This window comes from Nelumbo nucifera, chromosome 4, assembly GCF_055504915.1.
Source record: "Nelumbo nucifera cultivar China Antique chromosome 4, China Antique-T2T, whole genome shotgun sequence".
In the NCBI taxonomy this organism is placed as follows: Eukaryota; Viridiplantae; Streptophyta; class Magnoliopsida; order Proteales; family Nelumbonaceae; genus Nelumbo; species Nelumbo nucifera.
In genome coordinates, this window is record NC_142652.1 from 5,297,286 (window position 1) to 5,325,281 (window position 27,996).

A 27,996-nucleotide genomic window follows, 5' to 3' on the forward strand; every position below is an offset into this window, starting at 1 on the left:
CTGCCGCGTCCTTTTGTCCCACAGAACCCTAGAACGGAATTTGAAAAACCCTGATAACATCAATATTGGTATTGGCAGCAGAAGCAGAATTGCAGGAAGAAGAAGATGCCTCTAACAGAATATAACGTAGAAGAAGCTGAAGAATCTACTTTACCAAATGAAGACGAAGGCGAAGAGCTTTCATGGTCGTCGGATTCTGATATAGCAGATGCTCTGGATTGGCTGGACACGAAGGACGATAACGAAACCATTGATGGAGCCTTTTCTCTCTCATCGAGGCGTCCGAACGCTCATGGCGGGCTTCTCTCTCGTCCTTCCTCATCTCCTCTTCAACCTCTATCTAATCGCAGCCAGAAGTTTTTCAATCACATTCGAGCAGCACCCTTGGAGGTATGCCCGCTTCTTCTTACCTGTTTTGTATAGAGCTTCGTGTTTTGAGCTTTAGTACGGTCATTGGATCTGGCAGTCTTGTTAGGAAGACTCGATAGCCCGAGGATGGGTTATTTGGTAGTAGTTATTAACTATTACAGGCCTGAGCATGACCGAGAATTTAATTTTGTGTATGCCAATTGTTGATTTTCCGTTTTATCCGTGTGACTAGATGATCATTGCATTAGTTGGTACTTGGTAGACTAAAAAACTCTTCTTGGTTGCTTTATTTGTAGAATTTTAATAAGACAAAAAATTCATTTTTTAACCAATGGAACAAAAAAATCTGGGAATGTAGCTGTTGCATTGGCTCAGTTGATAATGCCAGTTTAGGGCTATAAACATGTAGACTGGACTACTCTAGTCAGAGTGGAACTGACTTCCTTTTGATCTTCCTTTTCTTTTATTTTTTGACAATTACCCGATATTTGAATTGTTAACTTCGTTTCCTTTCCTAGTATTACAGTGCTGGTTTTCTTTTTTATATTTTATTTCATGTATATTGATTTTGTAGGAGTGGGAAGGAAGAGTGAATGTTGGCATGTCAAACTCTGTAACAACTGCAATTCGCGAAAGCGTTCGAGAGATGGCTATTGGGAAAACAAAAACTACCGAGAAAGCAGACCGTGCCACAGTTGAGCAGGTTCGTATTTATAAAGATTATGAGGTAGTATGGAAGGTAAAAAAAAAACCATTCGTTTCACAACAGTACATACACGATACATCTCCTCCTTGTTGGTGTCTGTTACAGGAGAAATAGTTATATACATATAATGTATTTTTCAGGCCATTGATCCAAGAACTCGCATGGTTCTCTTCAAAATGCTCAATCGTGGAGTATTTCATGATATCAATGGTTGCATATCAACAGGGAAAGAAGTAAGATGATAGTACCCTTGAATTATATGTTATCTAAATTCTTATTGTTTTGTTTATGATTTCCTTCTATGACATAGTAGCCTAGTAGTTTATTTTATTATCATTAACTGCATTTGGATATGCAATAACCATTACATACTACAATTAAAATTTTGGAAAATCCTTCCAATGGCATAAATGCAGCTCTGTTCTCATCCGGCAATCATTTTATTTCTCCCTCAGGCAAATGTTTATCATGCAACAAAAGCTGATGGTCAAGAACTGGCAATCAAAGTATACAAAACTTCTATTCTTGTATTCAAGTAAATCCAACGAAACTTGCGTTTTGCTGTTATGACAGTTGCATTTTACTTTCAGTTATTAATGTATAAATGTTACTTTATTCTTAATCAATTGTTATGCTTCTTCTCCTGTTGGGTGCCATTAAGAAGTTCATGGCTTTGGACTCCTGATTCCTGACAATATATAGAGTAAATGGAACTCTTAATGCAATTGCTTCACTGATAATAATATCTACGAGAATATGTCTATTTGCATGCATAACAATTAATGATTGTGGTTTTTTTAGACAATTAATTGTCAAAAGAGACAAAAAAAGAGGACAATAGGGTTCAGAATCAGTAAACAAATATAGTAATATACATTAGATTTGTTAATCACTATGGTTAAATAAGACATGTTAAATGTAAATTTAGTTCATATTTGTCTTAAGAAAAACTTGGTGGGGTTTCTATAATATTTCTTTTAGGGTGCAATTTTTAGAAGGCAAAAGGCTGCAATCATGTTATGAGTCAAAACTCCATAGAACATTCAGCCACGACAAATTCTTTTTTCCTTAATATTGTCTATGCAGCTTTTATTGAATTGTAAACTTGTTTTGTTATATTTAACATTAGCTAAGCATATTTTTCCTTTCACCTTCCCCCTCCCCCCAAATTTGGTGTTCTTTATTCACAGCAGGGCATTAATATTGAATGAGTTTTGTTGGATGCAAAAAACAGTTTGGGCATTTAGGTTCCATTTTTATCTTTCTTATCCACTATATTTTTATGATTCAAGCTCCAACTAGCTGATGAGTGCCCAAATATCTTATCCATGTACATTGTATAAATGATGTAATTCAGATTTTGCTTTACTTTACCACTCCAGAGACAGGGATCGGTATGTTCAAGGAGATTATCGTTTCAGACATGGATACTGCAAGCACAACCCAAGGAAAATGGTGAAAACTTGGGCTGAGAAAGAAATGAGGAACCTTTTGAGGTAATCAAAATGTTATTATCTTTTCATCTAGTATTTGGTGTCTGCATTGTCTTTTGCAAATGTGTACACTTTAAAGGCCATTATCCAATGTTGGTCCCAGCTATCTGCGGTCTTGGGAGGGGAGTACTGGTTATGGACCTAAACCTAATCTTTGACATGTTTCCTTTTCACAAAGTGGCTGCTCTTAAACCCAAACTTTTGTTACTTGTTAGCCTGAGATTTTACAGTTAGACCAAGCAGTATCCCCTACACGTACACTAAATAGTGGTAAAACATTTTCTGTAAAGGTTATATCAATAAAGTAATCTACTAAAAATTTCAACTAATAATTGTTTTAGCAATTGACTAGTTTATGTACTACAGCTAGTTTGTATATTTGGCAAACTGTGTTAGGAGTGTTTAAAATTTTAAGGTAGCATATGCCAATAGCTATATAACTTTCTTTCACATACTTGAAAGGAAAACTTATGCTAAGCCAATTTATCATTATTTTCACTAGTGGAGAAAACACAATTTAACAAGATTTCAAGAAAGCTGATGTAATCAATTGGGTGATTCAACCCAGGCTCAGGTGGTCCATATTTGGGTGACTCCATGTGCGCAATCAATTGGGTTAAACTTTTATGTTGTTCATTGGGGAATCCTGGGTCGTCAAGGATGGGTCAGCAATTGCATAGTCATACTTCCCTGCATAGATCCTGTAGGGATTAGTGATTTGGAGAACCTTTCTTTTTTCCTTTCTTTCTACAAGGGCTATTGTCCTTCACCATGGAATAAGATAGGATCACCATGAGGTGACTCAAGACAATGGTGGGATGGATTAAGGACTGGTCCCAGATTCCCAGATCCTTTGAGTCATGGTTATCAGATGAAAAAAAAAGGTAAAATACAAAAACCTCTCCTCAAGTTTCTGACAATAATAAAAACCTCCCCTTTAGTTTCATTTTAACAAACACCTCCCCTAAACTTTTAAAAAAGTCAACAAAAACCTCCCTTCAATTATGGACCCCGACAGAAAATTATAAAGTGACGAAATTACCCCTATTAATGTCAGAGCGATTTTTGCATTGAATCTTTTGGAATTGCAGATTGACTACACTCATCCACGTGTATGGTCTAAAACTAATACTTATCGACATCAATGGCTCTCCCACCTTCTTCTCCTTCCTATCCGATTTCACAAACTGGGTTACATCAAAACCACAAATTTTTATTATCTCTCACAATCACAATAGCGTTATAATTGTCTCCAATATTTTTACTTAGCCCAAGCATAGGCTCCTCCTCCTCCGATAACCAAATCAACTAATCTTCAACAAGTATCCGCTTCTCTGCAATTGATGAACTCCCACAAATAACAAAGCTCTACGGTTATTCCATGCTATATCGCCTTTCCATTCTTTCAAGTCTCACCATCGGCATGTATCAAAAGAAATGGGTACTGATTAATCTTGATTCACAGTACTCCCTCTTGCTTCTTTATCATGTTTGATGAACTTTTTCTTTCTCCACTTTACTACAGAAGTTCCATCGTGACTTGCCTCCAACGACAGTATTCACGTATGGGACCTCCTAAATGGCCGCTACTGCTCCCGGTCCCACAATCGAGACTCTCCTGAATAACCACCACTGTTCCCGGTCCATGATTAAGACACTCTGAGGAGTACCAACTTATGTGATGTGGCAAAATCATCTCCCTCAAAATCACATACTCCCATGGGATCGAACCGTCCCCACTGCCTTTCCCAAGAACGGTGGCATTCCCACTATCGTCCATCTCCACAGTGGTGTCCACGAGCCACAAAGTGACAGCAGCACCTTTGGTTGGTTCACCTCCATCTTCAGAGACATCAGACCCGCCTTGTCCTAGCAGACTTACACACTTATCCCAACGTCCAACATTCCGGGAACCTCAGGTACCACGATCATGCGCTTGTCTCTGTAATGACAGATGAGCTTCAAGAAAGCATCATTTTCTTCCTGAATTATAGAACAATAAATCGAAGAAATGCCAAGTGGGGAAGCTAAAGAGGAAGAAGGGAAGATAAGTGTGACATCTAATCGCACGATGAGACCAGATTGATATATACTTATGATAAACAAGGGAAGCTTGTCATTTGTAACGTCCTCTATGATATGAGCGACAACAAGGCCACTCATTGCTCCGGTTCCTCTCCTAAACAGAGTTTTCATTCCTTGCAGAATAGCCAAAGAATCCCAAACCCCAGCTTTCGTTGCTGTTCTTGGCCTTGGTAGAGATGCTGCCAATACCCAGGTTAGAATGGGTATTTGAAAAAAAATGATGCATCAACTTAAGGTTTTCCGTCTAAGTTAGTGATGGAAGGGAGGTGTTTGTTGATTTTTTTTTTTTTAATTTCAGGGGAGGTATTTGTTAAAATGAAACTAAAGGGGAGGTTTTTATTATTGTCAGAAATTTCAGGGGAGGTTTTTGTATTTTATCCAAAAAAATTCAATTCTTTGATTTCACACTAAGGCTCTTTCAAATTCTGAGACAAGCCAATTCTGCTGCTAATAGGCTTGCCAGAGGGGGAGCCTTGAGAGGTGCTCTTTTCTCTCTTTTTTTTTTTTCCTTTTCTTTCTGGAAAGGTAGAGATGAACTTTTTAGGTGATTTTATGCCTTGTTTTTCTGTTAAAAAAGTTCTTTATTTGCCTTGCTGAACCGAATGGAGAAGAATTTACAGAACATTGTTCCCATGCATGACATGGAAGTAGTGATGCCAATTGAGGTTTAAATCTCATTACTATATTCTACATATCATTCTTGGATCAGAGATGCCAGAAGTAGAATGGTTCAGGACTAAGACCTTTAACTTCCTCAAACATATCTCAAAAGGAGTGATTTGGTTCCTCTAAGACCTTTAACTTGCAATTAGTATTCAAGTCACTTTTTAGCTAACCTTCCCATTCAAACCTATTTTGTAGTGAAAGGACCAAATCTTGGTTGAGTTCTACTGTTCTAGTAGGTTGCATATGTTCCCAAGGAAATCATAAAAATCAAGCAACCTGCCTAGGTCCAAGCCCAGCCTAATTTTGCTAGAGTTCAGTTTGGGGCTTTGGGCTTTACCTTTGGGTTGTTTGGGCCTCAGGCTGGGGCCTAAATTTTAGGGTTGGGTAATTGGGCCTAAACCCAGCTTGGTCCACCGCCCACCTATGTTGTAATCCATATTTGAAGCAATCTTGCCTTCCAATTATATATGAAGAACATTCTTATGGTTTGATGTTTTGAAATGTAATGCTCTGTACTGCAGGTTAAAGGCAGCAGGAATTAGGTGTCCAACTCCATGCCTTTTGAGGCTTCATGTTTTGGTCATGGAATTTATAGGTATGGGTTTGTTTTTCACCTTCCCTATCCACATTTTTTGACTGATTCCACTATCCCTTTTTCTTTGGAGGTTACTTCTTTCTTTCTTTTTTTTTCCTTTCAGGAATGTCTTTGACGCATATCTAAGTTTATAAAATTAGTTTGTTTATTTTCTACTTTCTATTATCTAGATATATAGGATCAAGGGTCCCATGATGGGAATAAAAGTCACTATGTATATTCTAAATGCTTTCAAAAAGTGATAGCAACATGTGCAGAGGTTGGGAGGTAGCATTAGTTGCTTCCCTTATGGAGTTCCACATCTCCTCCAAAACACAATACAAAGAAAGAAAAAGCAAAATAATAAAAAAAAAGGATTATGAAATTATGAATGAAGGATATATGATATGTAAGTTTAATATTACTAATAGGAGTATAAATCATGGTGCACTCGGGATTTTATACCAGGAGATAATTCAATGTGACCTTTTCCGATACCATGGTTCAATAATTCATAACAAAGGAGAGATTGAGGATGTTACCCATAGAATTAGAGAAGGATGGGCAAAATGGAGAGGTGCATCTGGAGTCTAATGTGATAAGCAAATATCACTTAAACATAAAAGTTGTAAGGCCAATTATATTGTATAGAGTGTTGGGCAGTTAAGAAACAGCATGCCTGAAAAATGAGTGGCAGAAATGAGAATGCTTAGATGGACGAGTGGTAAAACAAGAAAGGACAGTTAAAAATGAAGTCATACAAATTAACCTAGGAGTAGCTCCAGTAGGTTATAAAGTGAGAGAAAGTTGATTGAGATGATTTGTTCACAGGCATAGAAGACCACCTACAACACCTGTTAGAAAAAGTGATCTGTTACAAGTTGAAGGTGCTAAAGGGCTAGGGAGATACCAAAAGGGACATGGATCCATGTAGTAAGATATGGTTTAAGTGCTCACAATTTAACAATGGATATACCATTAAACAGAACTGATTAGATTGTCTACTTAAGCTGATATTCTGATTTACCACATTGTCATCAGTAATCCATGTTAGATCACTGTAATAGTCTAGTCAGAATGAATTATGAACAACCACCAAATGGTTGGTCATGATTCTAGCACGTGCTTCAAACATTCTAGCACTCTTTGTAGGCTATAATTACCTGACTTATACTCAATAGCCAAGATTTTGCAATAACTAGAACCGTAGTAGCTTTCTCATTGCTCCATGTAAAATCTTCTTTTCTGTCTTTCCATATTTCTTGGAATGGTGTAGGATTTAAAATTGGTACTTCCACATCAGATTTATCCCGATAATTCTGTATTTTTATGCCATACAGGAAAAGCAGGCTGGGCTGCACCTCGTCTCAAGGATGCTGCTTTATCTCAAGACAAAATACGTGAAGGTTATGTTGAGGTGTGTTCTTTCATATTGCTTGGATAATGCTGATAGTTACAAAAAAGAGAAAGAGATGCATTGGTCCATTTTTGCTGCTAATTCAACTCTACTCAATTAAGCTTTATCTTAACTATTTTGGGTTGACTACATGTGTCCTACTCCATCATTCCACTGCATCCAGAACTATTTGTTCTTATATATGTCTTGTAGAATTTTGTTTCTATCTGAATTATTTTGGCAGATTGCTGAACACCCTAAAAGTGTACTCTTATTCTTGCTAAAATTTTACTTAAACGTATTCGTGGTACTAATTACCTTTTAATTCTAAAGAATTTGTCAAAAGTTCACTTAGAAATTTCTTGTGATCCATCTTTGCACATACACTGATACACATAAAAAATTGCCTCTGCAAATTTTTGTTCTTATATTTTATTTGTTAGTGTCATATTGTTTAAATTTGTACTAAACTGTATCATGACCCTATTTGATCTCAATGTATAACCATAATACACATCAATACAGACTTGATACCTGAGGAGAGCCTTGGAAAGGCCATCACCCAATGCTGCTCCTGTCTATCCTTGGTCATGGGGGGTATGGACTGGATACAGACCTATCTTCTGCCTATTTTGCATGGAGTGACCACTCACTCAAACCTGGAAGTGATATACTTTATACTTGATGAGAGGTCCTGAATGTGCTGATTAGAAAAACATAAAAGGAATAAACTTGAACAGTATTTGTTGAAAACAAAATTCAACTAAATATTTATTTTTCTTTTTTGTTGAACAATCTTAAAAAATAATAAATGGATTAACTACGTAATGTATAAGCTCTCAGAGGTTCATTCAATATCTGCAAGTTTTATAGATTTTTTTTTTCATTTAAATAATTTAGCATTTATGAACATGTATCTTTTTTAAAAAGTTGGTGATTAGAGCAAATCCCATTTTTAATAAAGAGACACACCCCTAGTGAATGGACCAATAGTAATGTTTTGAAAAGATGGGCACCACTATGCACAATACACGTGTACTTCAACTGGGTACTTGTCTTTTTACTAGGGACTTGCTTCGTTTATCAAAATTATTTTGTACCCTAATCAGCATTCTTAAATGAACTCTGTATTTCTGCAATGTTTGCTGCACACATTGTAGTTCTTAATAGAAGTGGGTTGCATTTATGTTTATGTTAAGACCGCTGAAAACAGAACAACAGAAAATAGTTGGTCAGTTTTACAAGAGAAGGCCATGTCAGCACAACTAATCGTCCACTTGCAACATTTGTAAGAGAAAGGAATTAAAGAATGTAAAACAGTATAAATAGTGAAGTACAAGGGAAATAAAGGCATGAATCTTTTGGCACTAACTCTCTCTCTCTCTCTCCCCCTCTCCCTCTTCCTCTCCCTCTTCCTCTTCCTCTTCCCTACCATCGAATGCAGGAGGTTGGCTCCCTCAAAGAGCCCTGAGTTAGGCAGGTTCCTAACAAGTTGGTATCAGAGCTAGCATGATCAACACAAGAACAACATCAGTAGACGCCCGGGTAGATCAGATGGAAGTAGAGATCCATCGAATATCATCAGACCTCAAAGAAATGAAGGAAGGTTTCACCGCTCTCCTCAATCGGCTGGAGCAGGGTCAACGAACAACGACAGAGGAAGCCAAGAGGAGCACAACAATGAAAACAACCGCAAAACAGGGTCGATGGCAATGAGAGCAGCAAAAATCAACTTCCCCATCTTCTTAGGTGGCGACCCGGCTCCCTGGATTCTCAGAGCCAAGCGATATTTTGATTACCATGAGACACCTGGACAAGACAGGGTGGCAATGGCTTTGGCGCATCTTGAGGGGGGAAGCTATCCTATAGTTTCAGTGGTACCGACGGGGACATCCTTGTCAATCTTGGGCAGACTTCACCAATGCCATGACCATTCGTTTTGGATCGTCGGGGTTCGAAGATCACAATGAGAATCTTGCAAAACTGTGGTAGGTGGGATCGATTAAAGATTACTAGATGGAGTTTGAAAAACTGGCCGTGTGAGTCCAAGGGTGGACGGAAAAAAACGCTAGTTGGAAGCTTCGTTGGCGGCTTGAAGGAAGAACTACGACTGGAAGTAAAGGCGATGCAGCCTACTTTGGTCATAAATGCAGCAGCACTAGCAAGATTGTATGAAGACAAGTTCGCTCGAGCAAGAAGGGTACATCGGCCATGGGATCCGGTAACCTAGACAACAACACAAGACAAGGAGGAAGGAATATTGGGTTCAGGCCCATCGGTTCCCTTCAAACGGTTGACCTGGTCCAAAATGCGGGCCTACAGAAACAAAGGACTTTGCTACCACTGTGAAGTGAAATTTGGGTCAGGCCATCGATGCAAGAAACAACAAGCATTTCTCCTTCAAACGGATACCAAAGAGGAAGATGACTTCACTGGTTGCGAGGAATCTGACCCTAGGTGGGAAATATAACCCAATGGGACACCTGAAATATCTCTACAAGCCCTTATGGGACTTGCGTCCCCACAAACAATTAGAGTTGCCGGGTTGATCCAAGGGCGCCATGTGTCAATCCTCATAGATAGTGGCAGTTCCCTTAACTTCATAACTCAAGTCTTGGTGGATAAAATGGGACTCCCGGTTCAACCAACAATGGCTTTTACGGTTCATGTGGCCAACGGTAATAGCCTATCATGCAATAGTATATGCATGGGCTTACCACTAAAGGTTTAGGGTCACCAGTTTTCAATGGACCTATACCCCCTTCATCTTAGTGGAGCGGACGTGATGTTAGGCATTCAGTTGTTAAGTCAATTAGGCCCCGTGATCTGTGACTGGGCTCGTCTCACCATGGACATCACATCGGGGAACTCTACAGTCCATCTACTAGGGCAAACATGCATGGGTCCAAGGCCCATCAGTCTTGCAACATTAACGAAGCAAATGGGAGATCCGGATCAGCCCATATTCATGCACATGGACTCAAGTTGGACCAGCCCATCCTTAGCTAACAGCAGCTCAAATGGGCATGGAGACTTCCAAAGCCACCTACGACAACTCCTCCAACAATATGGCAGCGTGTTCAAAGAACCCCAAGAGCTTCCACCGTGCTGAGAACATGACCATCACATTCCTCTCATGTCAGGAGTCGCCCCAACCAATGTAAAGACCTTACCAATACCCTTACTTTCAAAAATTTGAAATTGAGAAGCAAGTTCAAGATATGCTTGAGGAAGGAATAATACAGCCCAACCACAACCCATTCTCTTCACCGATATTATTTGTCAAAAAGAAGGATGGGACGTGGTGATTTTGTATTGATTATAGGGCCCTTGACAATATCACCATTAAAGACCGATCTCCAATACCGATCATTGATGAACTGCTTGACGAACTTAGTCGAGCCACCATATTCTCAAAATTAGATTTATGAGCTGGGTATCATCAGATAAGGGTACATAGGGAGGATGTTCACAAAACGGCTTTCAGGACACATGATGGCCACTATGAGTTCTTGGTCATGCCATTTGGGTTGACCAACGCTCCAACAACATTTCAAGCCTTAATGAACAACATATTCCGGCTATATTTACATAAATTCATTCTTGTTTTCTTTGATGACATATCGGTCTATAGCCCTAATTGGGAGAAACATCTGAATCATCTACAAGTCACAACACTTAAGGCCCATCAGTTGTTCGCTAAAGAGTCCAAGTGCTCCTTTGGACAAAACCTAGTTTATTACTTGGGACATGTTGTAGAAAACGGAACTGTAGCAGCCGACCCGGATAAAATCTCCAGTATAATAGGCTGGCTGCAACCCAAAAATGTGAAAGAATTGAGGGCCTTCTTGGGCCTGATAGGGTTTTATCGCCGTTTCATAAAAAACTACGACCTAATAGCTGCCCCCTTGACCCAATTACTTAAACGAGATGCCTTTCACTGGTCAACCCTGGCCCAACAAGCTTTTGAGCAGTTGAGACATGCTGTTTCGACACCTCCAACATTAGCACTGCCCGATTTCACAAAAGACTTCATCATTGAATATGATGCCTCCGGTCAAGGTGTTGGGGTTGTCTTCATGCAAGAGGGTCAACCACTAGCCTTTTTCAGCAAGGCCTTAACATCACAAAAGTTGGGCAAATCAGTTTATGAATGAGAATTAATAGCTGTGGTCTTAGCAATTCAACGTTGGCGATCCTACTTGCTCGGTAGATGGTTCATAATTCGGACTGACCATCAAAGTTTGAAGTTCTTATTAGAACAAGTAGTCCTATCACCAGAACAACTACGGTGGATATCCAAACTATTGGGATACAACTACACAATTGAGTACAAAGCAGGAGCTGCTAACCGGGTGGCTGACGCTCTCTCACGACACCCACAATCATTTCAGCTACTAGTATCTTCCCCAACATCTTCACTCATGGATCAGCTTCGAAAAGAAGCCCACTCCCATATGGAGTTACAGCAATTGAAGGCCCAAGTATTGGCAAATCCATCACTGTACCCCGGGTATACCATCAAGGATGACCTACTCTTCTTCAAAGGGTGCCTGGAAATCCCCGCAGATTCTGCTCATCTCAGGAAGCTCCTTGAATTATTCCATGCCTCACCCACAGGTGGCCACTCCGGCATCCTACGAAAACAAAAACGCATTGCCACACAATTCCATTGGAAAGGCATGTGTACATCCATCCAGAACTTCATAGCCGAGTGTGCAGTATGCCAACAAAATAAGTCAGCCACTACAACACCAGCAGTCCTCTTGCAACCACTCCCAATCTCATCCCAAGTCTGTGATGATATATCAATGGATTTCATCACGGGATTGTTCGTTTCTGCCGATAAAACGGTTATCCTTGTGGTAGTGGATAGATTGACAAAATACAGTCATTTCCTACCTCTATCACACCCATTTACACCAGTCACAGTTGCTGAATTGTTCCTCCAGGAAATTGTGCGCCTTCATGGGCTCCCCAACTCAATTGTGTCTGACAGGGACCCTATTTTTATGAGCCGTTTCTGGGCTGAACTTTATCGTCTGCATGGGGTTAAACTCTTCAAGTCAACTAGCTACCACCCCCAATCTGATGGACAGACGGAGGCGGTCAACAAGAGTCTTGAAACATATCTGAGATGCTTCGCGGGAGATCGACCAAGACAATGGGCGAAGTGGATCCACTGGGCTGAGTGGTGGTACAACACCACTTTCCATAGCGCTACCGGGATGACGCCCTTCAGAGTTCTATATGGTCAGGATCCTCCCCCTCTACTTCCTCATGAAAAAGGGACCACCACAGTAACAACCTTAGAAGAACAATTGACACAACGAGATGAGGTGTTAAAGGAGCTTAGAAATCCTCTTGTAGACACAACAATGGATGAAGCACACTTGTGATAAACATCACAAAATTGTTCAATATGAAGTCAGTGATTGGGTGTTTCTCAAATTACTTCCTTTCAGACAGATTTCAGTAGCAAGCCGATAGTGGAACAAACTCAACCCACGCTATTTTGGACCATTTAAAATCGTTGAAAGGATAGGGTATGTGGCATACAAGTTGGACCTCCCGGCAACATCAAAATTACACCCTCTATTCCATATCTTTTTACTGAAGAAAGGGCCGAAGCCAGGAGTCATTACAAGTGCTACTCTTCCCACATTTTTAGATGAAGGACAAGTGCAGACTGAGCCAGCCCGCATCATTGCTTTAAGATGGGTGCAGACTGAGCCAGCCCGCATCGTTGATTTCAGATGGGTGCGTCATTTGGTCTAAACTCCCAGAAGATGCAACCTGGGAATCCTACTTGGATCTACAATCAAATTTCCCCACATTAGACCTTGAGGGCAATGTCTCCCTAAAGGAGGGAGGGATTGTTAAGACCGCTGAAACAGAACAACAGAAAATAGTTGGTCAGTTTTACAAGAGAAGGCCACGTCAGCACAACTAATCGTCCACTTGCAACAGTTGTAACAGAAAGGAATTAAAGAATGTAAAACAGTATAAATAGTGAAGCAAAGGCATGAATCTTTCGGCACTAATTCTCTCTCTCTCTCTCTCTCTCCCTCTTCCCTACACTCGAATCTAGGAGGTTGGCTCCCTCGAAGAGCCCTGAGTTAGGCAAGTTCCTAACAGTTTATCTAACATGGGCAGCCCAGTGCATGACGTTCCTGCCAATGCGGGGTTTAAGGTGGGAGAGATGCACACAGCCTTGCCCTTGGAGATACAGAGAGAAGCTGTTTCCAACCAAGATTTGAACCCTAGTCACCCAGGTAGCAATGGAGCAAACCAACTGTTGTGTTGTGCCAAGGCCCACCCTCAACATGCTTGTCTTTAGCATATTATTTTGTTTATGCACAATATGTATTCTTAAATTGGAGGAGTGGTCATTATGGAAGACAAGAATCACGAGGGCTTTGCACCGGCAAGGAGATGGAGAAGATTTATCAAGGTGGAGAGTAAAGAGCTATTTCTGGAAGAGATGTTCCATCATAAGGAGTTGACGGTGAAGATTAGAGAAAGATCAAGAGGGGTGGTATTTCTGGTCGGTGAAGCTTTGGTGTGGTTTCAAAGCTTTCTCGACGGTGCAGTCAATGTGGACTGGACTGTGGGGGTGGAAAGATACATTCAGAACATTAAGGAAAGAGTATGTTGCAGAACGAAGGAGAAATTCCAAAGGGTGGTTCATGATGTTAGCAGAAAGATTTGAAGAAAAAACAAATAATTATCATACTTGAAGGAAAAAAGCTGGAGGGTTGGATAAAGGTAGCAAACAAGATTCACCAGTTTGTGGTAAGAATTTGGACCAAGGCAGTGCAGGAACAAACTAAGAAGCCTGTAGTGGAGGAAAATACATTGAAAAGGAAAGAGGACTTGAAAGCATGGAAGGAATTTTTGGAGAAAGTGGGGATAGAAGAAAAGGAAGAAAATAATGCAGCTACGTCGGTTGTTCTCTCTATGCCTATACCAAAGATATTGGTGGAAGGGGAAATAGGTGGTTGGGAGCAAAAGCTAATTTTATCGACGAAGAATGAAGTGAAGGATTGGAAACCAGTTTGGGAGGAGGTATCGAAAAAGCTAGGCCTGAAAAGAACGGTTATTCTAATCCCTTTTTCTGATAAGAAGGCAGTTCTAGATATGGGTTTTGCATAGGTGGAGTCTACGACTGTAGAAACAAAAGAGGGGCCGATAATGGTTGAAAACTGATGCCCCTCCTACAATTCGGTGGATATCGCAGATGGCTGCTTCCAAGTGAAATTGCTCGGATTGCCATTCAATCTGTGGCAGAAATCCATCCTTAAAAAGGTAGCGATCGCCATGGGAGGGGTGCTTGTCTAATTCAGAAAACTGGATCTTAGAGCAGCTCGATTAAGAATTGCGGGTGTCAAGTCGGAAAGAGTATCGCGATCGGTCGAAATTTTTGCTAAAGGTTTCTGGAGCAAAGTGTGGGTAGTGTCGGAAGTGGAAGCGTCGCTCTGGAGTAGAAAATCAAAGGTTGAAGAAGAACAAGACGTAGTAGGGTGGGTGACATGTGGGGGTGTTAGGGGAAGAGAATGAGGACACGTAAGCAAACAGGTGGAGGGTGTGGCAGCAAAGAGGGAGTCATGCATTAAGAATAGGGCTTCAAATAACTCCTGTAGCAAGGCGGGGTTTTACTCCTACAAGGAAGTCCTAAAGTCGGGAGGAAAGTCATGGGGTGTGCAGGGTCCACCTGAGAAGGAGAAGCGACAGGTCTGTTCCCAAGAAGAAGGGGCCGATAATGGTTGAAAACTGATGCCCCTCCTACAATTCGGTGGATATCGCAGATGGCTGCTTCCAAGTGAAATTGCTCGGATTGCCATTCAATCTGTGGCAGAAATCCATCCTTAAAAAGGTAGCGATCGCCATGGGAGGGGTGCTTGTCTAATTCAAAAAACTGGATCTTAGAGCAGCTCGATTAAGAATTGCGGGTGTCAAGTCGGAAAGAGTACCGCGATCGGTCGAAATTTTTGCTAAAGGTTTCTGGAGCAAAGTGTGGGTAGTGTCGGAAGTGGAAGCGTCGCTCTGGAGTAGAAAATCAAAGGTTGAAGAAGAACAAGACGTAGTAGGGTGGGTGACATGTGGGGGTGTTAGGGGAAGAGAATGAGGACACGTAAGCAAACAAGTGGAGGGTGTGGCAGCAAAGAGGGAGTCATGCATTAAGAATAGGGCTTCAAATAACTCCTGTAGCAAGGCGGGGTTTTACTCCTACAAGGAAGTCCTAAAGTCGGGAGGAAAGTCATGGGGTGTGCAGGGTTCACCTGAGAAGGAGAAGCGACAGGTCTGTTCCCAAGAAGAAGCGGCTGAGAGGAAGGAAACGTTAGATCTAACCGGGGTTAGGTCCAATCATCCGGTCCACACAGAGGGAGTCCAGCTGGCATGACTTTCAACCCCGTTAGTAGTCACGTGAGGTTGGGGGGTGTGTCGATGGGAGATCAAAGTTTTGGTCTATCTTCGTCCCCAACCTCTGAAATGGCTATCAAAGGCAGGAAAGGGGTTGAACTGAAGAGGAAGCCTAGATCTAACTGCTCGGTGGGGGCATCCAAACCCAAGATTTTCCAAACAGGGGCGGAAAGAAGATAGCGACATGTATTGTTTAGGGCATCGGTTCTCTGCTTTCCATCTGTTGCTTCTGATCCCATATTTCTCAATTCCCAGCTATTGTTTTCCTTCATAGTTCATTGGGCTCTTTAGAGAACCTTCAAAACCATCTGCTTAATATCAAAGATAGGGTAGGACAAAAACTATTGAACCATCTCTTGCCAATGGACAAACCATTCTATGAAATCATTCATTAGGCTCTGAAATCTGAGTCCAATGGAGAGAGGCCGAAGTGTAGGATTATTTCAGAAGGTGAACAGGTGGAAATCTGAGTTGAAGGTAGAGGCCAAGCGATTTTTGTTTGATCTTGGAAGAGCTGGAGGTAGAAACCAGCTGAAAATTAGAGAAGACAGAAGGGCGACAGTAATTCTAAATGATGCAGCAGTTCTGTGGTTGAAAGGTTTTATCGATGGAGTTACTTATTCTGTAAGGAAGGAAGGTTGGAGGAACTCCCTAGAAATCCATAGGAAGAGATTTGAAGTAGAACTGAGAAGGAATGGAAAAGGCTGGTTCATTAATGTCACTGAACTCTTTGATAAAAGGAGACAGTTGGTGTGCTTTCCAGAAGGGAAGGAGGGACAGGGCTGGTTGGAGGTTGCTAATAATAAGTTACAGGAATTTTTGTTACATACTACTGATGGACTATAAAGGTGCAGGATGCAATTTTGGAGGTGTCCAGTGAGCATAAGCCCAAGACTCAGATAACAGTGGACAGAAATGAGGGAGTACTAGAAGTTCCAAAACAGAGGTGTCATCCTCTGGTGGAGAGATATGCGGGAGTTCGATGGAGGTTAAAAGATTCCTGTTGAGGCGGAGAAAACTTTTTGGGAGAGGACACTGGTAATATCAACTACAAAAGAGGTGAAGAACTGGAGGAAACTGCTGGACACAGTGGCCTGTAACTTAGGCACTTCGGCTAATTTAGCTTTGAAGCCATTCTCTGACAGGAAAGCTGTAATCGATGTTGGTGAAGAAGATTGGGACTTCACTATCTTTGAATCCGAACTGGGTTTGCTTCAGTTCCAGAAGTGGAAACCGTTCTGTAATGAAATGGAACAGCACTCGGGAAGCCTTTCACTTAGTTATTTGGCCTTCCATTTCACTTGGGGAGTGAGCTAAACTTGGAGAAACTGGTTACGTTGCTGGGAGGAACTGTGGTGGAGTTTAACCTTCAAGATCTTGTAGCTACCGAGGTCAAGGTTGCGGGAGTGAAACCAGAAATGATACCCAGATCTGTTGAAGTGTTTTCAGAAGGTTGCTGGTATCATGTGTGGCTAGTTTCAGAAGTGGAAGCGTCTCTTTGGGGAAGAGGTTCCAAGGTTGAAGATGCTAACGTGGCAGGCTGGTACACGTGGCGTACACTCGGTGGTGAATAACAGGGGCGCGCAGAGAAGTTAACTAAGGAAAACCAAATGTCAAGTAATCTTATTAAGGAAAAACTTTCAAAAAATTTCAAATTAACTGGTGAGAAGGTGGGCCGGTTTTCTTTTGCTGACGTGGCCAAAAGAAGGGGTGGGTCGGTCAATTATAAGGGGTGCATGGGTGACTCCGAACCAAACCAGGTTAGACCCGGTTCTTTTTTGAAGGTTTTAGCTGGCCCACGTGACTGTTTAAGTGATCATGTGGGTAGGGGCTTGTCTCGTGTGACACTAGACCGAAAGAATGGTCTAGATTCTTCTCCACTGAAGCCTGTTAGGGCTGGTTTCGACCAAACGTTGAAGATTGGCTCCAGACGCCAGTTGCAGTGGTCCATGATGTGGGCGCCGGCAGCAGCAACAGTAATTTAGTGCAGCAGCAGCAGTAATTTAGTGTTCTCAGCAGCAACAATTTATTGTTCTTATCCTATCTTATCTATTCAGTTATCTTATCTTATCAGTTCAGTAGGATAGATTAAGGGAGTCTTATCTTATCTAATTACAGTTCTTATCTTATCTTATCAGTTCAGTAGGATAGATTAAGGAAGTCTTATCTTATCTTATCAGTTTAATAGGACAGAGTAGTAGATTAGCAAGGAGTCTTCCTAAAAGTAGGATTCTACCTCTTGTAATCTCCTATTTAAGGAGCTGATATTATTCAATAAACATAGAAAATTTCAGTCAAGAAAGAGAGCAAGGAAAGTTAGGTGATCTCTTGGACAAATCACCATTAGGGCGCCAAGATAGGTTCATCAAGAGCAGGGAGGAACAAGGGAAAACAGGAGGTTTTCCCCGTGGACCAACCCGTGACGAGATCCTATTCCCGGGCCCATAACAACTTGGTATCAGAGCAAGGCGTCATGGGTGACCTTGAGCGATTGACGTCTAGGGTTCATGATCTGGAGCACAGACTCGTGGAAAACAGCAAGGGGGTGCGCGAGATCAAGGACGACGTCCGAGAATTAAGGCGCTTGATGGAGTTGTACTTTTCCAGCAAGGAAAGGAACCCAGAAGGGGCTGCAACCACAACCAGCCGTCAACCAGACATGGCAGAATCGTCCAACGAGCAGCAAGTCGTTGCCATAGTGCAAGTTAGCAACACCCAGAATGTTCCGATTAAGCAGGAATCCGGTGTCATCGAGGATTCCATCGACGAGAGTTCAAAGAAGAATAAGAGCAACTACTCCAAGGTCGTCATCGCTGGTGAAGGAGCTTGTATGCCTCATGTTGCAGCTGCAAATGTTGCAAAAGAGTGTTTGTTAGCTGCAATCAGATCAGATCCTAGGGCTGCACATATCTGGGTGAATCTTGCTAATGCATACTATTTGGCTGGTGATCATAGAAGTGCTGGAAAGTGCCTGGAGAAGGCAGCAAAACGGGAGCCTATCTGCATGTCAACTCGATATGTTGTGCTTCATCATATCAAGGATGCAGAAAGGTCTCAGGATCCCACTGAACAACTTTCATGGGCTGCAAATGAAATGGCTTCAATACTCAGAGAAGGGGACTCTACAACAATTGAGCTTCGGATAGCATGGGCAGGACTTGCCATGGTTTCTAAAGCAGGCAATAGAAGAGGATCCAGATGACGCTGTTCAGTGGCACCAGCTTGGCCTTCACAATCTTTGTACTCTACAGTTCAAGACATCTCAGAAGTACCTTAAGGCTGCAGTTACCCGCGGCAAAGAATGCAGCTATGCATGGTCAAATCTTGGTATCTCACTGCAGCTGTCTGAGGATGAACCCTCTTCATTGGAACCCGATCCAGGAGGGCAAAATCATTCCACCTATCCGGGATTCCTTTGACTGTGTTTCAAGATACCCATCCTGAATTCGAGCTTGAGGACAAGCTCGTAGTCTAGGAGGGGAGTAATGATGTGGGCGCCGACAGCAGCAGCAGTAATTTAGTGTTCTCAGCAGCAACAATTTATTGTTCTCATCTTATCTTATCTATTCATTATTCTTACCTTATTTGCTTTCAGTAGCAGGGATTAGTAGGAGTCTTATCTATTCAGTTATCTTATCTTATCAGTTTAGTAGGATAGATTAAGGAGGTCTTATCTTATCTAATTACAGTTCTTATCTTATCTTATCAGTTCAATAGGATAGATTAAGGAAGTCTTATCTTATCTTATCAGTTCAGTCTTATCTTATCAGTTTAATAGGATAGAGTAGTAGATTAGCAAGGAGTCTTCCTAAAAGTAGGATTCTACCTCTTGTAATCTTCTATTTAAGGAGCTGATATTATTCAATAAACATATCGAAAATTTCAGTCAAGAAAGAGAGCAAGGAGAGTTAGGTGATCTCTTGGACAAATCACCATTAGGGCACCAAGATAGGTTCATCAAGAGCAGGGAGGAACAAGGGAAAACAGGAGGTTTCCCCGTGGACCGACCCGTGACGAGATCCTATTCCCGGGCCCATAACAGTCCACGTGCTCAGAGGAAGTTTTGCAAGGTGCAGAGCATTCCATCTCAAGCTGGCGAACTCCAAGGAGTGCTCAAGCTAGTGCGTTTGCTGGGAAGGAAGCGGTTTTTGATCGGGTGGCTTGCAGTGTGGAGGGGGTTGATGAAGAAGGTGAATCGAATGGCTCTACCAATCTAGATAGTGTAAGGGAAGAGATCTGGTAGCTAGAAGAAGTGGAAGACACACTATACCTAGGGTGCCTCTTTTCGAAAGAAGCTGGAAATGAAGTCGTTGGTGAGAAGCCCCTAACCGTTGGAGAAGAGGAGGTCAAGTTAGCAGATTGCAAACAAGTGCGTGGGGAAGGAAATCTGCTCTCAAAGACAGAAGCGCCTTTGCCGAACCAGTTTGCTAGGCAGGATGTATGTAAGGAAGGAATTGAGGCTTCCCAATGGCAAAACAGGAACGCTTCAGCAAGGAATAAACAGTTGGGTATAGAGAGTAGTCCATGTGATTTACAACAGAGAAAAAATTTACCAGCCCAGTTCCATCTCGAGGGTTTAGGACACATTCACAAACCAGTACAAGGAGTGTCGGGTTTGACTCTCAAACCTTGTAACCCTCCTCGCCTTCAGCAAAAGTCAGGTATCTGTGTCCATTCGTTTTGTGTTACTAATGATTGTCTCTTGTCTGTTATGCCAGATTCCATTCCCATTCTAGAGGATGAAGCTCGTGATGGAGTAGAGGAAACAAAGGAGAGGAGTAGAAGGGGTGAGGGTAGGGTAAAGGTGAAGGGGCAGAGGAAGGTAGAGATAGAGATACAAGACTTTGGGAAATTTTAGGAGGTTGGTGGATGAGCTTGGGGAAAATAACACACAAAAGGAGAGGGCAGAAGTTTTAATTTCTGGGGTAGGAGGAGGTGAAGAAATAAACGAGGATGGGGGCTCTGAAGGGCGAGAGGTTACGAAGGTGGATAGTGAGGATACTGTGTCAGATTTTTTGCGGAAACTGGGGTGCAAATTAAAAGACCCAAATGATCTCAAATTTATTCTAGAAAAAAAGGAGGGGGTAAGGTGAGGAAGAAAAAATTGAATGAGGTTGAAAAATTGACGAGAGATTTTGGAGGTTATGCTGGTATCAAGGGGGATAGAAGGAAAGGGTAAAGTATTGAGGCTTTGGGTTTGAAGGGAAAAGAATAACTCAGTAAAATGAAAATTGTCAGTTGGAATGTTGGAGGGTTGGGTAGTGGTAGGAAGAGGGCAGTAATTAAAGATCCCGGATATAATTATGATTCAGGAGTCCAAGAGAGCAAAGTTTGATGCTAGGTGCGCTAGGAGTATATGGAGAACTAGGGGGGTTAGTTGGGCTATGGCACCTTCATGGGGATTTGCTGGGGGAATAATAACTTTATGGAAGAGTGAGGTGTGTATAGCAATGGAGGAATTAATAGGCCAATTCTCAGTTTTGTTGAAATTTAAATAGGTGGAGGATGGATATGAATGGGTGTTAACAAATGTCTATGGACCTAATGATTATAGAGAGAGGAGGAATCTTTGGGAAGAATTGGGGGATGTAAGGGGATTGTGGGATGGTCCGTGGTGTTTAGGAGGCAATTTTAATGTAATTAGGTTTTTCGAAGAAACAAATAATCCTAGACAGAGGGTGACCACGAGCATGAGGAAGTTTAATCAATTTGTGGAAAGCTTTGAACTTATAGAAATCCCATTGGCCCGTAGTAGTTACACTTGGTCCTACTTACAAGTGAATCCCATTTGCTCTAAGTTGGATAGGTTTCTTTTTTTGGTGGATTGGGAGGAACATTGGGGTAGCTTGGCCTCTAGAGCACTTCCAAGAGTAACTTCAGACCATTGGCCCATCATGATTGGTGTGGAAGAGATGGGAAGCATAGGGCCTGCACCTTTCAGATTTGATAATATGTGGCTTCTTCACTCGGGTTTTATTAAAAAAATCAAGAGTGGTGGTTAGAGAGTGACCCTGTAGTCGAATGGAAAGGAATGATGTTCCATAAGAAATTACAACTATTGAAGGGTAAAATCAAGGAATGGAACAACTTAGAATTTGGGCGGTTGGAAGAGAGAAAGCAAACGGTAGTTGGTCAATTGGAAGATTTGGATGGGAAGGAGGGGAGGGGAGACCTAACACAGGAGGACAAAGAACAAAGGTGGAATATGCGGAAACAACTGGAGGATGAATTGTTCAAGGAGGAAGTCAGTTGGAAACAAAAGTCAAGGTGTAGATGGTTGAAGGAGGAAGATAGGAATACAAAATTTTTTCATTGTTTGACAAGCGGGAGAAGAAGGAAGAATTTTATTTCAAACTTGGAAATAGAGGGGATAGCCTTATCTGAATAGGGGGAGATTGCTAGGGAGTTTGCTAACCACTTTAGGTCTATATATAGAAAACCCTTAAGTAATAGGGTTTGGATTGAGGGGATGGAATGGCCGAGGTTGAGATCAGAAGATAAGGAGTGGTTGGAGAGAAAATTTGAGGTGGAGGAGGTCAAGGAGGCAGTATTCTCCATGGATAGATCAAAGGCTCTGGGCCTAGATGGTTTTACGATGGCATTTTACCAGGATTGTTGGGAGGTTTTGAGGGAAGAGCTAATGTTAGTATTTGAAGAGTTCCACAGAAGAGGAGTGATTAACCCGGTGTTGAATTCCACATTTATTGCTTTGGTTCCCAAGAAGAGAGAGGCAACACATCCAAGGGATTATAGACCTACTAGCCTAGTGAACAGTCTATACAAGATCATTGATCAGATTCTTATAGCAAATTGAGAGTGTGGAGGACTTCACAAGAGATGTAAGAAGAAGGGGGTAGTCTGTAAGCTAGATTTGGAAAAAGCTTATGACTTGGTAGACTGGTCCTTTTTGTTGGAGGTGATGACTAATTTTGGGTTCAGTGATAGATGGTGCAGATGGGTGTCGGGGTTTATTAGGTCTTGCCACTACTCTATTTTGGTGAATGGAACGGTGGTAAACTTCTTCCTAGCATTGAGGGGAATAAGACAAGGAGACCCCCTTTCTCCTTTCTTGTTCACCTTGATTGCGGAAGTATTAGGGAGTCTAATCTCTAAGGCAGATTCTAGAGGGCTAATTAAGGGTGGGAGAGTTGGCAGGGAGAGTACACCACTAACACACTTGCAGTTTGCAGATGATACGATTTTGTTTTGTGAGGGGAGGGACATGAATTAGATTAGAAATGTGAAACTTACAGTACAACTATTTGAGAAAATGTCTAGTCTGAAAGTTAATTTTGATAAAAGTGGTGTTGTAGGTGTGAATATGGGGGAAAGTGAGATCCTTGAGTGTGCAAATATTTTGGTTTGTGGACTTTCGAATTGGCCTTTGATTTAGCTCGGTCTTCCTTTAGGAGATAATCCTCAAAAAGGAAATTTTTGGACTCCCGTAGTGGAGAGGTTTGAAAAGAGACTTGCTTCTTGGAAGAAAAACTACCTATCTCTTGGGGGAAGAATTACCTTAATCAAGTCTACCCTAGCCAATCTGCCCATCTATTATCTCTCAGTCTTTAAGGTACCTGGAAGGGTTGCTAGTAAGTTGGACAAATTAATGAGGGACTTCTTGTGGGAACCGGGAGAGGAAAAAAGGATCATAGGGTTAGATGGAAGATGGTGTGTAGGAATAAGCAGGATGGAGGGCTAGGCATTGGGAATATTAGGAAGAGGAATTTGGCTTTGCTAGGGAAATGGCTGTGGAGGTTTTCTATGGTGAGGGAGAAACTGTGAACGAAGATAATTTGTAGTATTCACGGGCTTGCAGAGAATGGTTGGGGCTCTGGGATTCCGGCTATAGCTACAAGAGCATCACTTTGGAAATCCATCCAAGATGTTTTGCCTCTCTTCTCTCCTCGGATCAGGTATGATTTACACTCAGGTAATCTCATAAAATTCTGGGAACATGTTTGGGTTGGGGAGACCCTTTTGAAAGAACAATTTTTGGCTCTTTTTGCAATCTCCACCCTCAAAAATGAACCAATTTCCAGTTTCCTCGTCTCCTCGAACTCAAATTCCGGGTTTGCTAGGAACTTGGGTTTGGGAAGAGCACTCAGGGACACAGAACTGGTTAATGTTTCATCTCTTTTGTCCATTCTTGAGGGGATCTTCTTGGAACCCACAAAGACAAATAGTAGGATATGGTCTTTGTCTCCCTCTGGATCCTTCACTTGTGCATCCTTCTTTAAAGTCCTGATACAACCAGAAATTCCTTTTGGTCTGTCATTCCCTATCAAGGAAGTGTGGTGTAAACCTATACCTCCGAGGGTTAGGAGCTTTTGTTGGGAAGTTTTCCTTGAAAGAATCAACACAGGTGACCTACTTCAAAGAAAAAGACCCAATAGCTGTTTGTCTCCACACTGGTGTGTTTTATACAAAGCTGCTGGTGAGTCTGGGTACCACTTACTAATATCTTGTGTTTTGGCAAAAAAATATTTGGGATTGGTTTGCTTTTTTATTTGGGTGCAAGTGGACACCTCCAAATAGTCTGTAAAGCTTGTTTTCCTCTTCACCTATTGAATGCTCAACGAAAACATCAAGAATTATGTGGAGATGCGTGAGAGCTGCTGTTTGTTGGACACTATGGGAGGAAAGAAATGGAAGAATCTTCTCGGAAAAGGAGAGAGGCTTGGAAACTTTGGTAGAGTTGATTCATATAAGAGTAATACACTGGCTGAAGACAATGAAGGAGTTTATAGATTTTTCAACAAATGATATGCTAAGAAAGTGGAAAGAAGTTGCTAGCTCAGTTACAAGGAAGAAGACTTTGAATCTCATGTGGAACCCTCCACCTCATGGTTTTGTCAAACTAAATTTTGATGGCAGTAGCATGGGGAATCCAGGGCCTTTGGGTATTGGTTGGGTCCTAAGGGATGAGAGAGGTAATGTAATAGCTATGTTCTCATGTCCAATTGGAGTGGGAGACTCGTTGAGGGCTGAGGTGTTAGCAGTGTTGGAAGGGGTACAAAGGGCCAAAGAAATTCAAGTCAAGAAACTGCCTATAGAAGGAGATTCTGTGATTGTTGTGAATTGGCTGAAAGAAGACACTTCCAAGATGTGGAGCTACAGCAATGAGAAAATAAAATTCAAGTGGCTGATTAAGGATATGGAAGTCCAATGTACTTGGGTTAGAAGAAATGCTAACTCCTTTGTTGATGGATTGGCTAGGCAAGGAGTTTTTAGAAATTCTGGGTTTTGGGCTCAATTGTGAGGGTCTGAGTGTTTAAATCAGTTGTACTTCTTTTCTGAGGAGTTAAGTATCTTTAGCTCCCCTTCCCTGTAGGTTTTTTCCTATTTTAATGAATTCTGTGGTTATTGATCAATAAAAGAAGATAGCAACATGTATTGGTGCAGTTCAGAAGAGGAAGAAGACTTTTCAAGCTCCGACAAGTCATACAGCACAGAGAGTGTGTTTGAACAAAAGACTTATGCAGTGCTGGAAACGGAGGACTATGTTCTTCAATCTCCAGTTAGAAGAGCAACAAGCTCAGAGCCAGCTGGGCAGCAAAATCTTAGCCGTGCAGGTCTATTCTGACCAGGAGGACGATACGAACTCAAAAAGGGGGGGAGCCGACCAAAACCAGTGGCAATCACAAAGGTTTGACATCTCGAATGAGGAGAATAGCCAGAGGTTGAGCACAGATGCACCAACAAGGACCGAGGCACCATTAATAGCTCAAAATGTTAGCGTTGCACCTGGAGAAACCCAACTTGGAACACCTACTACGGAGGGGTTGAGGGTGATTGATAAGGATCTGCCCTTGAGCCTTTCTTCTTTCATCAACCTAATCTTCAAGGTACTATGCAGAAATCTATGGAAATGGGGACTTGAAAGCTAATAGTTGAAGGTGACTCCAAAATAGTAATAAGTTGGTTAAAGCAGAATGAGAAGATTCCCTGGTTTTTCAGAAACAAAATCAAACAATTCAAGAGATTCTCAAAGGATATGCAGCTGATATTTCAATGGGCTCCTAAGTCGGCAAATGGATTAGCTGACCAACTAGCAAAGCAAGGAGTAAACAGAGCAGAGTGCTTCTGGGCTCAGTTGTGAGACTGAATTTTTAATTGTCTATGTATTTCTATTGATGGTAGCCGAGGCTGCCCTTGTTTCTGTACTCCCTTCTTTCTTTAAGTAATAAAATTTTAATGTTGATTACTGATAAAAAAAAATTGTATTCTTAAATTGTTTTGCCAACATGTTGATGATAATATTAATAACAATGTATTTAGCAAATTCTGCTGCAAGAGAATAAAGACAAAGGGGCCAACTGTGGAAGCTATATATGATTGCCTCTTGTTCACTACTCCTGGTGTTGCATTTATAATTCTGATGTTGTCATATTATTATGCTTTTAATGATTTTATGTGAATAACATTCTAGCATTTCTGCTGATTAGATGATTGTGGCAATGAGAACCTTGTATCAGAAGTGCAAACTAGTGCATGGAGATCTCAGTGAATATAACATACTTTATTTTGAGGTAGGCCCTGTGCTTTACATATTGAATTTATTTTTACCAAATTCAAAGACTTAGCATTATGTTTTGACTTTCATTTCCCAGGGTCACTTGTACATCATTGATGTTTCTCAAGCTGTGGACCTTGACCACCCCCATGCCTTAGATTTTCTACGTGAAGATTGTGTCCATATTTCTGTAAGTTGATTCTAGAAGTAAATGAGGTTAGCGTGGTGTGGATGGTGAAATAATTAGACCTACCATAATCAAGTATCTGGTGTTCTGCAGGATTTCTTTAGAAAGCATGGAGTAGCTGTTATGACAGTTCGAGAGCTGTTTGATTTCATAGTTGATCCATCTATAGCTGATGAATCTATGGACAACTATTTAGAAGAGGTTCAGTGTTTTATCTAATCTGTTATTATGCAAAAGCAACTATTCAATGATTGCCTAAAATTCTGAAATGGGAGTCTTAATCGTGGGGGATGGGATTGAGGGGAAGGCATGGGGCAGGGATGCCTGCTGTAAACCTTTTGTGCATGTTTTTTTTTTTTGAGCCTTGTCCTTTCTGAATTTTACCATACTCTGCCTGGAATACTCTCAGATTCAGCAAAAAATTTTGGCAAGGGGAGATGTGATATCTGCAGAGGATGAAATTGCAGATTCTGTCTTTGTCCAGGTAATTAATCATCATGTCATTCTGCTTGTCACGCTAACCAAACCAAATAAACAATATTTCTCTATGTTCTTTTTTCTGAAATTCATCTCTCCTAAATTTTTAATGGTTCTCAATTATTCATACCCTAGCTATATTGGCCAACAAGATTTTTTTGAGAGTTGAATTTACAGAGCTGGAAGATTCTACTATGATTCATTTGATTCAGCTCAGTCAACCTACACAGTGCTTAGATGAAGTCTTTTTTTTTTTTTTTTGCTCATGCTTTTTTGGATAATTCCCCAGGCATACATTCCAAGGACACTGGAACATGTGAAGAATGTTGAGGAGGATATAAAACGCATAACAAGCGGGGAAGATACAGGGGGTATTTACTATCAGACTGTAACAGGACTCAAGCAAGCTCTTTCAGAAGTTCAACCAACTACAGGCCAAGGTGCCAAAAAGCTGCCCCAGCCACATGAAGAAAATTGCACAGAACTCATTGATAGTTTAGCTGTGCATACCGACTCTGCAAATAGTGAAACAGAGACTGAAACAGATGAAGATGAGGACTCGGATTCCTTGGAAGGGAATGGTTCAGCATATGAGGCAAAAATACCAACACCAGTTGATAAAAAAGCTGCTCGGAAAGAGAACAAGAAGAAAGTGAAAGAGGAAAAGAGAGAGGCCCGCAAGACTAAAGTTCCAAAGGCTGTCAAGAAAAGAAAAAAGAAGTTGGCCAAAGCCAACAAGACAAGGTAGCTGGCTAGCTGCTATTGTAATACCTTAACAGGCAACATCAAGCGCCACATATGACAAATAATGCGAAGGCCCCCGAGAACCAAGATTCAAGAAACATCCTTTTTAGATGTTTCCCCCAACCACCGAATGCCACTTCCGTGTGCCTAACCCAGTGTTAAGTAGGATATCTCCGGTTTAAGTGAATCTGGCAAACCAAATACATATCGTATGTTCAAGTTAAATAACGTATATATGACACACAAGGACAATGATGATGCAAATGCGGCTCAAAATATCACAATGTATTGCTGTGTACCAATGTATATTGGAACTTAAAAAAACGTCTATCGAATTTCAGGATCACCTATACTCTAAAAAT

General features: G+C 41.4%; 1 protein-coding gene across 2 annotated transcripts; it reads left to right on the plus strand.

The window, feature by feature from the left end:
* LOC104591717 (uncharacterized) lies at positions 1 to 27,995 on the plus strand. Of its 2 annotated transcripts, none has more exons than XM_019196747.2 (12): positions 1 to 390; positions 944 to 1,072; positions 1,216 to 1,308; positions 1,492 to 1,610; positions 2,458 to 2,571; positions 5,841 to 5,914; positions 7,234 to 7,310; positions 26,159 to 26,242; positions 26,324 to 26,416; positions 26,507 to 26,614; positions 26,823 to 26,897; positions 27,180 to 27,995. In XM_019196747.2, exons 1-12 carry the CDS (start codon positions 106 to 108, stop codon positions 27,636 to 27,638), a joined length of 1,710 nt encoding a protein of 569 aa, XP_019052292.1. In that variant the 5' UTR covers positions 1 to 105; the 3' UTR covers positions 27,639 to 27,995. The 2 variants fall into 2 exon arrangements, with proteins under 2 accessions (XP_019052292.1, XP_010249001.1); XM_010250699.3 differs by having other exon boundaries at positions 3 to 390; positions 1,531 to 1,610.
* The last annotated feature ends 1 nt before the right edge of the window (position 27,996 follows it).

Coding starts and splice junctions, on each gene's coding strand:
- LOC104591717 (XM_019196747.2), top strand. CDS start 106: ATGCCTCTAACAGAATATAACGTAGAAGAAGCTGAAGAATCTACTTTA. Junction 5,915..7,233: donor TTTGGTCATGGAATTTATAG/GTATGGGTTTGT, acceptor TATGCCATACAG/GAAAAGCAGGCTGGGCTGCA. Junction 7,311..26,158: donor TACGTGAAGGTTATGTTGAG/GTGTGTTCTTTC, acceptor TCTGCTGATTAG/ATGATTGTGGCAATGAGAAC.